This window comes from Salvelinus alpinus, chromosome 10 (assembly GCF_045679555.1).
Source record: "Salvelinus alpinus chromosome 10, SLU_Salpinus.1, whole genome shotgun sequence".
In the NCBI taxonomy this organism is placed as follows: domain Eukaryota; kingdom Metazoa; phylum Chordata; class Actinopteri; order Salmoniformes; family Salmonidae; genus Salvelinus; species Salvelinus alpinus.
This window is the reverse complement of record NC_092095.1, coordinates 33050007-33060972: the sequence shown is the minus strand read 5'-3', so window position 1 is coordinate 33060972 and position 10966 is coordinate 33050007. Positions and strand designations below refer to the sequence as shown.

The 10966-nt window shown below is 41.1% G+C and overlaps 1 protein-coding gene across 2 annotated transcripts in view; it reads left to right on the top strand.

Annotated features, from left to right (window-relative positions):
- Nucleotides 1–1788: 1788 nt before the first annotated feature.
- Nucleotides 1789–10966, top strand: part of LOC139531934 (POU domain, class 6, transcription factor 2-like) — a 99059-nt gene continuing 89881 nt past the window's right edge. For both annotated transcript variants that reach the window (XM_071328949.1, XM_071328948.1), the window contains exons 1-2: nt 1789–2181; nt 2998–3185. In XM_071328949.1, coding sequence (XP_071185050.1) covers nt 3014–3185 — 172 coding nt within the window. In that variant the 5' untranslated portion in view covers nt 1789–2181; nt 2998–3013. The remainder of the gene's footprint in view (nt 2182–2997; nt 3186–10966) is intronic.

The following is a 10966-nucleotide window of genomic DNA, read 5'->3' as shown; positions in this document are numbered from 1 at the left end:
CTGAATCAGTTTATAGATTTACTGTCAAATACCTGGATATGATAGCTTTGGAACAGAGTAGAAATAGGCAACTTGCAGAAAACAAATAGCCACTGTAAATCCACCATTTCCTTTTGCGTTTAGAACATTCTAGATTATTCATTTCAATTGTGTAATGTGTTATAAATCAGGATTATTAACTTATAATTGTAAAATAATGATTGTCATAATATTATATTAGAACTTACTCGATTCTGAAGGACAGGCTATATGTTTGACACAGAACAGGGTGCAAATATTATTATTATTATTATTACCACCATTTTTATCCTTGTTATTACCATTTACTCTTATTCTTTTTATTATTATTAACATTACTTCATTATCATTCTCTTCCAGCGTCTAAAGCCTTGAATTTCGGTTGAGCTGAGCGTGGTCGACCGAGGCAGAAGTCCCTTGCTCAGGGGGGACAACGGCATTAAGGCCATTAGCTATTAGCATGGATATCTGATGAGCGCTGAGGGCTCTGTACTGACCACCTCTTTCATGGACACTGATGGTAGGGACGGAGGAGTGGGAGGGACCGAGGGGTGAAAGCCAAGTGCTTTTCCCTGTTCCTGCACTGAGGCCATGGAGACTAAGGCAACCCAACTCCCCCCTACTCACCCCACTCCCCCCATACTCACCCCACTCCACCCCTAAGCCCCCACGCCAAACACACCCATTCCCACTTCGGCTAAAGAGCTGCACCCAGAGCCCTTTTTTAATCATGTAATTAACAGCCCTGGATGAAGGAGGAAGAGAGGGATGCTGCGCCTATCCTCCAGCAGACTTAGAGGCCAGTGGAACTGAAGATTAGAGCTGTGATCTCATTCCCACCACTTGTTTAGAGTCTATCAGGAAGAGAAATGCCAGCATTACCAACACTCCTTATATGATGAAAAGGGGAAAAAGGAAAGAAATGGAATGATGGACAGATCTGGACCCTGCCTTGATTCTAAGTGTCATTTGATTATTATTCTATTTCTCATCATAACTGGTGGGGAAAAGATTCCCCTTTCTCTTCATTTGTCCCACATTCCAACAAAAGGCACTACCTTCATTTTTATTATATTTTATATTTTGTCTTGCGAACTCTCATGCCCCGGTGAAAATTACATTGTGAAATGACGAGAGAAATTTCAGCACCGCCCGTGTTCCCTGCTGCTGTCCCTCTGAGCTTTCAAACAGCCGACAGACTGTGAAGAATGAATAATACAAAACTATTGATTATTTTGATGACTGCAAGATTCAATTAGGTATTAATTTTGCCCTCCAGTGGACCTATCAAGCGACTCAAAGGATAGGAGATGGGAGGTGGGGGTGGGCCCAAATGGATGCAGACCAGCCTCAGACAGACCAGCCTCAGACAGAGGGGGAAATGTGTTTACCTCGCCAGGCAGAGAGGTGCATTTATGCTCAGAGTTCCATATTTAAGTGCTCCACCAATGAAGCCCAGATGACAAGCGACATTGTTACCAGGGATATGAGTATTGACCAGCCAGCTCGCCTTTGGATGACAGCTACTATTTCCATTGATGAACATTTTCATAGATTATCATGTCATATCAAAGCCCCCCCGATTCCTCTGATGAGCGCATTAAAAGAGCCCCTCTGGGCAGGAAAACATCGACCACCCTGGCAGGAGTGGGGGTGGTGGTGTACTGGCGCAGGGGCAAGGTTGACCCCCCCTTTCCCTCTCGCCATACATGCTGGTCACCTGTCCCCATCTCCAACCCATTTAGACTGAATGTTCTTGTCCATAAATAAGGCAGCATGAGTGGGACAGAGTTTTACCCCACTGTGTTGCTGCGGTTCTTTGTGTGTCTCAGAGCAGGAGGGAGGGGGAACAGTCTGAGGTGACACGAGGGAGAGGAGACACAGGAGAGGCAGAGAGAGAGAGAGAGAGAGAGAGAGGAGAGAAAGTAGAGTTGACGTCTCCAGTGCTTGTCTTGGAAGCAACCTCAGGCTTGAACCCGCAGTGGCTATTCAGATGCAACAAGGTCGAGGAGGCTGTTTCTGTTTTTGTAGCAAGCATCATGCACTAGCTGGTCTCTGCTCTGTGGTGGCGAGCATGTTTTAATTGGTTTCTGTCAGATTTTTTGGACATTCAGAAGATAATCGTTTACGCTTTTTTTTGTCATTTAGTGGAGCTTCATTTAGGTATGTATGCTTTTTGTTGGTTTATTTATTTTGTGCACTTTTAGATAGTTGCACATCAGTAATTAGCCAGGTTACTTCATTACACTATACATTACGTTGTTAATAATTCATTGACAGTCATTCTAATTCCCTCCAGTTTATGGTGGTTTTTGTTTTGTAAAATGTGAGACATTGGAATTTCTAAACGTAATTTGGGGAGGACCTATGATATGCCGTGATCTATTCCTGCTCTTGATTGGAAGAGGCCTTGATCGTTCACTGGTTGCCTCTGACTAATGCATAACAATAATGACACATTTGACTTCTTGCTCTTACTGAAAGTATCGTGCAGGCTTTACCTTTGAGAAATGAATAAACTGTCTACATAGATATTTTTTTTGTAATAGCAAATACATCTTTAGCAATTTAATTTCTAGGTACGGTATGCGTGTACAGGATGAGTGTAATGATGAAAATGTGACACGTGTGTTCTGTTGGTATTATCGAGCCTGGGGAGGTGTGGAGAACCTTTAAGGCTGAAAGGTATAATGGCAAAGCCATACGAACCTTAACCGCTCTTCACTGGGCAGGCTGCAGCCAGCAATATCAGCGGGAGAAGCACCAGTCTCAGATACAAGAGAGAGCGCTAGAGAGAGAGAGGGAGGGGAAAGGCGGGAGAGAGAGAGTGATGAGTGAGCGATAGAGGGGAGACACCGGGATAGAGAGAAGGGGAGAGTGAAGGGGGGTAGACAGAGAGAACAAGCCGGTGTAGAGTAGTGTGCTGCGAGGCAAATCTAACCCCGTTGTTCTGTTGTTTTCCCCACCTGGGCTCCCCAGCTCCCTCCACGATCCGATGATTACAGGGCAGCTGAGCAAGCCGCTGCTCTCCCTGCGCAGCGAGATGAGCGTGGCGGAACTCCGGGCCGAGGACAAAGCGGCCACCCCAGATAGCGAGCTCAACGACGAGTCCCTGCTCCTGTCCTCAGAGGCCAGGGACAGAGAGGACATTCCCAACAAGCTCTATGGTGAGTCCATGGACAGGACAGCTCTCAGTCTCTCCTCTCCCTTCGGGGACTGGTCGTGGCACGAGAGGACAGGGAAATGCTCTGCTTCTGTGTGTGTTGGATAGGGCTGTCTGAGACCAGGTGCTGCTGGAGCAGGTGCTAGAAGACGGTGATAGACCTAACTAAGTTGAGGTGTAGGGATTCAGGGAAGAGGTGAATGCAATAGGGTTGGTTGCCTGAGTTGTAGTATTGTAGAAGAAAAGTTATTTGGGTGAGTTTTCAGGTGATGTGGTGTTTTACATGTTCATTATGTCTTCATGACTTTTTTTCACTGGAAATATAAGTGAAGTCATATCCTATAAACGATTTGGTATTTTGTTATGAGTCTTGCGTTAATTGATTAATTGATTTATCTTTAGAAGTTTATCTTGAGAAGTTTAGGTGTGGTAACATTTTCAAATAGAATGTGTGAGAGTCCCCATCAGGTGATTATTCAAATATCACACTTGGAGTTGTTCAAATATCACACTTGGAGTTGCAATGTGCCTTTAGGCATAGGCATACACATTTAGGAATTAGTGTTTGTATAGTTTACATAGATTAGATTGGTAGGACAGACGAAAATATTTGTGACAAGTGACCCTTCCTTTCATAACTTTGAAAATAAGCATCTATGGCTGCGTTTACACAGGCAGCCCGATTCTTTCATTTTTCCACTAATTGGTCTTTTGACCAATCACATCAGATCTTTTTACATCAGATCTTTCTCAGAGCTGATCTGACAGGTCAAAAGACCAATTAGTGAGAGAGAAAAATAGAATTGGGCTGCCTGTGTAAACGCAGCCTACGTCTTGGAACGTGACGTTTTATATTTTGTTGCTTGTGTGAAAGTGAAAAGTGTGAACGTTGTGACAAAATATGCCAAATTAGAGAGAATGTTAGGCTATATTGTATCAGGAAAAAAAATGCCTATGAATTGAGCAAGTGGTGAGAATCTCTGGCTTTGGTTTTGGTTTGTGAAATGTGCTTGTGCTTGATTATCTCTGCAGTGGTGGATCATCACAATGTATTATTATGTAAGCAACTAACAAATGTTTTTTTGTAGTCCAATGGCAAATAACGGTATGAAGATGAATTGATATTTATTAAAAGTATATACAGTAAACACATTTAAATCACTTAATATAAAATTTGCAATTTAGACATTGAAATGATGGTCAAATTAATAATTGTTGGAAAATGGCCTATAGCTCTTATAGGGAATTACATTCAAATCCCACAATTAGAATATTAAGAGATACTAATTAGTAAGAAATGGATGTCATTTTAACAGATAGAAAATGTGTATTTATCTATCTCTCTTATTCATTTCATGTTCAGGTTCAATTACAGTTGTGACCAAGTTAATTAATATGCTTTTAGTTCAACTAATTTACTTATCCAGGCAGTCCAATTTAATCCCAGGTCATAACAAGGAATCAATAGGTCTAATGAGATGAAAACACGTTTTATAATGAAACTATAAAGGTCATAACACTATGTCTAATATTGACTGCTGTAACATGTAGATTCAGCCTCAAAGTAAAGCGTATACACTACCTCAATTATTTCAACTTGTTTGTTTGGATTTTGCTCAGATCCTTTTTGATGGGAGTATTGGCACTCAGTTTTTAGTCAGTGCGGTCACAAAAATCATTCAGATGCATTCAGTCACTCACTAATCCTTACTTACGCCAAATGATCACTCAATAAATGTTTGGTGCCATCAAATTTATGGTTCATTTAAAAAAAAAAACATGTAGCGATTCCAACATTGATATGGTAATATGGATCTAAGATATGCATTTCTGCTTTTCAAAAAGGCACCACAGAGGCATACTTTATTTCTTCTACTAATTCTCTCAGGCATTGCAATTTGAATGTTTTAATTAAATGAGCTAATAGAACCATTATTGTATGTCATGGTGAGGCTAAAGTTGACTTGTTTGTTATCCTGTGCTGCAGGTGTGGGTAATGGGATGGGCTATGATGTGGTCTATTTAAGACATCATTTTAATCTGTGCTTTCATCAAAGGCTATTTCATGGTACAGTACTTTTAGACTTAGTACACATCTGAACATGCTTTTAAGGTTATGAGTCAGTACTCAGCCATTAAGGATGTAATACGTCTATTTCTGAAAATGCCCATGGACATCAGTGTAAAAGATTATTGACTAAAATTCCATAAACCCCCTTCAAATTACAGTAAATGTATGCGTGTGCAGAGAGGCTTTTAGTGGTCTGAAGAGATAGGCGAACTTGTAAAATTACAAGATAATGGATTTAATATGTTTTCATGAAAGAAAACAAACTGAATTGTGTCTTACAGATAATATTGATACAAACTACTACAGTACTACTTATACGTGATTATACTGGTAGGAAAATGCATACTCATATTAACATACTACATTATAAACATAATAATGATAGTATTATAGTAATACAAAAAAAGACATATTGTTCTGTAACATAAACATCCTATGAAAATGTTGTACCAAAATAACAAATACCAAATATGTACACACAGATTCTGACGAGAAGAGTGCAGTCACCATATGGCATAATTGTAGATGATTCTATTTGGCCTTACAGTAATGTATGTGTAAGGTTTGATGTGGGTTTATAGGTGGCAACAGAGCATAGGCTACCTCGAGCTCAGATTATACCAGAAAAACAGAAAAATATTGATCTATTATACTCACCATACATACACACAAAACATATAAAAAAAACATTTGGATTCTGCATTTGGCCTGCACTTAGCTACAATACCTTAACTCCTTTTCTATTGAAACACTGTCAGCACAACAATACATACCATTTTTACATCTCATTTACTTTTACATGTCATGATGTTTTTTATTTGGCAATATTGTGACTTTCTCCCCCACACGTGTTAGTTAAGGGAAGGGGGTGCGCTTCCTGAGAGAAAACATTGAGCAGGTGTGTTACAACCCCCTACATAGATGTACTGCACTCAGTGCTAAGACTTGGAGGCATTATGATAATGCAAAAAGAGATGCTATCTTTTCTAATTTATGTGTGCTACCTGCTGCCAAAAACACAAATATATCACGTTAAAACAAGTTGAGTTTCTAATTATCACTGTATAATCAGGGCTAATCTCCTTTTGGATGAATTCTAATGATCAAGTACATGAAATCACTTACACTCATTAGTACAAATAACATCTGGAATGACCCATTGCTGGTGACGTCCTCCAACGCCATTAGTGCCCAAGAGGAGCAATGCTCTAACAGTCTACCTGTAACACGAATCATAAACAAGGCAGTGTTACATTGGCCATAAAAAGACGAGGGAGGCATTGGTTATTGCTAAATGAATAATACATCAGACGACAGCTATCCCGTTATGATAAAGCATACAGTAGCCAGGTACTGTATGGTGTGTGTTTGTGTGTCTGTACAGGTTGTGTGTTTTGGGACTAGACAAGTGAGTGGTGCAAGGGGACGATAGTGTGTAGCCTGGCAGTGTTGTGTTCTGTTGTTGCCACAAAGCACCACTTGGCTGAACTTCTGAGAAATATTTTGGGGGAAGGTTCTCCAAACAGCCTCACGTCCTGATCAGTGTACGGCTCCAGCTGTCATTCAAATGAATTTTTTAGGATATCCCAGGGCTAGGCTCTCCAACACAGAGACTAGGGTAACAGGTAACTCATTCATCTCAACACTGTTACAATTCTCTGTAATAAGCATCAAGCCTGCTTTCACTTCACCTTCAGACTCCTGATAACAGCTGAAGCCCATTAGTCCATGTTTGTTTGTTCTCTCTCTATCTCCCTCCCTTTATTTCTGTATCTCTCTCTCACACACACACATTAAATTATAGACCATTTCTGCTGAACAGACTACAATGGTTTTAAAAAAAAATTCTAAATGAGAAATTACATCCTTCATACTGCAATGCACTTTTCTTAAACGGCAGTTGTTATTCTTATAATAGTGTATTTAACATAACTCTGTTATCATTTTGTAATTCATGTAAATTCACCTGCTGTCACCTGTTATAAATAGAGTGGTGTGTTTTGGTAGAGGATGTCCTGATATGTGACTGACTGGCCAGAGTTGGTGTCTCTTGTGGGGCTGATGGAGGAAGGCATGACTCTGCCCGTAGGCTGTGCCTGGGGTGTGCCCTCAGAACCACTGCTCCTCCCCGGAGACTTGGCACAGCATAGAGGCAGTCAGGACATGTGGTTGCCAGGCTACCCAGCCTCCTTGCTCCAGCCAAACGCTACAGTCAGGAGATGAACGAGAGAGAAAGAGAGAGAGAGGGGGAGAGAGAGCGAGAGCGAGCGCGCGAGAGAGAGAGATAGGTAGCTCAACTCCTCTCACGAAGCAGCACTGCTCCTCTAACTGTAGGCCACAGGGCAAAGTGGATGACAGGAGGATGGTTGCTGCTCACAAACAAGAAAAAGTGTAGTGTTAAGCCAAGGTTGTACTGTATCTTTGTGCACACGTTTGTTTATGCATGTTTAGACTATGTTACAGTACTATGCTCAGTTTTAGAGGGTGTAGAGTGCAGTGCTACCTCAGTGCGGATATGAGAGTGCGAGGTATGGAGACTCCATGCTATCTTATCAGCCTCCTTTAGTCCCCTTTGCCGTAGACTACAGAGGCATGTACTCTAGGTTAAGGATGGATACGTATCTCTTTACGATGATCGAAGCAAACTTTTATAAATGTGCAGGTTTTATTAAGGAGATTGATTATACTTTGAATTTCTTCATCAGAAAAAAATATATATAATGAAGTCTCCAAGTTGAGGTTTAAATGTTTGATCATGTATGTGGATGTCCAATGCTCCAGCGTTTCCCTCTCCAATGTGTTGTTGTGTAGTTTTATGTGTCCAAGTAAAGAAATTGGGGGGGATGTTGAGAGAAATCCGGACTCTTAAGATTGTGTTACATTTTGACCCCAGTTTATTAGCCAAGCTATGATTGTCCATGTATCTCAGCACTGTACAAAGGATTCCATATGTACTGAATCATAGTAAGTTCAACTCCGTGAACAAACCCCTTCTGGATAATGGTTATTAAGCTACTAATATGAGTCCTTTCAGATACTTTTGATTTGGTTAAGAAGTCCCAAGCCACCAACCTAACATATTAGACAAAATCCACAATATTATTTGCTGTTGATGGACTTCCTAACTCTTTGTGACGCAACTCTTCACAATGTTCGTGGATGATTTAACCCAGAACAGCAAAGGAAAGTTTCTTATTTTTGTGTGTCATTTTTAACATTACTTTGGTGGGTGGGGTCAATGTAGCCTACATGTGACGATTGTCCTATGCCCTCTGTCACCTAAGCTAAAGACAGGCCTTATGAATAACCAGACAGTGATTAAGTCAACCATTTGTTCAGAAAAGCACATGTATTAATTGTAATCATGTGTGGATAGGTGATGTCCATTTGATTGTGGATCACCTGTAAAGAGGGCTATGGCGATTGGTTTCAGTGTGCGAAACCTTTTGTGGTGCGTTGCCCAACATTTTGCTTTCTATGCAGGAATGCAGCGATCAGATGGTACAACTAAAATGTGATCACGTTTAACTATTAAAACGTTAAGGTTAAGCTAAAATATTTTTTTAACAATTGCCTTGTTCACCCTCGTTTATTGAAGAGGTCCATTTCCTGGTTGTAGTTGCGACTGTCAAATGTGGCGATTGAAGAGGGCATAGAGTATTGAGAGTTACGGGGAATGCGGAAAGTAGCATTTTCCTGTGGGGACCTTCGAGTATGTGTATAATCGGAAGATATTTCGATTGTAATTCATGCTTCTGAACGTTAATTGATCGTGATGTGAAATGTAATGTTCCCGTTGGTCAGATGCATGATGGATAGTGGTTAAGAGCGTTGGGCCAGTAACCGAAAGGTCACTGGTTCAAATCCCAGAGCCGGCAAGATGGAGAAATCTGCCGTTCTGCCCTTGAGCAAGGCAGTCAACAACAACTGCTCCCCGGTGCCGATTACGTGGGCGTCGATTAAGGCAGTCCCCCCCGCACATCTCTGATTCAGACGGGTTGGGTTAAATGCGGAAGACACATTTTAGTTGAATGCATTCAGTTGCACAACTGACTAGGTATCCCCTTTCCCCTTATTTAAACTAATTTCTTTGTTTGTCTGACAGACAGGAATAGGTTGCCTGACAGACAGGAACAGGTCAAAGGTCGTCATGCTGCCGGGTTAACAAGTGTACTTGGAAGCCAGAGTTTTTCTTTTAAGAGCTCTATTTAATTAGGTTTAGTTCGACCCTTTGGTTCATCATCCTGTTTATTTGATTTTGTAGATATTGTACAGTTCGCCAGCTCTTTATCTCCACTTTTACATAAAAATCCTCCCGGGCAAGAAAAATCAGTTTTGCATTGTTGCGTCCTCATTGTTAAAATCGTACCACTGGGTCAGCCTCACTGTACACAATGATAGAGGCGTTTGTCGAAACCTACACAATATGGTTTCACACCATGCTCTTGAAAATATCCAATGCAGCGGTCAACAAAAGCATGTCCTTGGAGACTGTATGGCTGAAAGCGCATATATTCTTCTAGGTGGCTATGAGCTATAGTGGGTTGAGAGCCAGCAGAGGAAAATAGCAGAAAGAGTGTGAGAATGACATTCAGTGACTCTTTCTGACGGCGTCAACACAGTGAGCGAGTTCAGGTTCAGCCAGGTTATTTTGTGATGAACTGTTTTGTATAGAGTAGAGTGCTGCTTTTGGCTTTAATAGAATTTTTGACAGTTAAGTGGATAAGTACAAATTTCTGATTGCTGCTGCTGCAAAAAAAAAGTTGATTGAAGTGAAGGTGCGTACGTTCTGGGTGTTTTCGGGTTCGGTTGAGTGCTCAGGAAGCACTGATAGACAATGTCATTGGGAGTAATGTTTGTCTACCACACACCCAGCCATGCTCCCTTCACTGGTGAAATGGTTTCACACGTTTTTTTTTTTTAAAAGCTCATTTCTCACGGCTGTGCAAATAGCCTTCCACTCCAGCTAGCAGAAGCCATGAGGCACCACAACATCCTGATGACATGTATTTATTGCCTAGGAAAAATGGACATTAGGTTGCGAAAGCTGTGGTTAGGAAGCCACGCTATTTTCCCCCCGTGGGGGGCGAGATGGCGTGGCTGTGTACAGTTTCTGTCTTCCCCTCTCAAGCAAATCTCCCCCTTTCAAACACCAGCAGACAAGATAATAAGGCACTCGGAGCACAATTCGGGTATTATATTCCGCAACCAAAGGCTCATCTCTTGTCAGTTTGCATTTACTCTCCCAAGGATGTGACGCTTCTATCATCATGCTGTCAAATAGAGCCTGGCTGGAACGACAGGGCCACTCATTTCATACACTTACTGTTTACATGAAATGGCCTGCACTTATACCGATTCTGCCAAAATGGAGGAACATTTTCAGAAAGGTCACCTACAGACTAAAAAGAGGAGAGAAAAAGGAATCTTCTATTGATGTATGCGATTGGAGGTCATTCCGAAGAAAAGGTCTAGACAGACTACTGTATAATACCCTACATCTCTTCATTTGTTGTATTTCGTAAGAGCAGTTACTCATTCATCTTAATAAGAAAATATATTTCTGTTTTTTTGCACTCTGGCAGCTACTGTACAGTACCTCACTGAAATAATTTAAATGATTTGGATTACCGAAGTGGTAGTTGATACGCCAGTATAAAAATATTGTTATCACCAGGAAGAAACTTTTTTATTTTATTAGGATCAGCATGTAT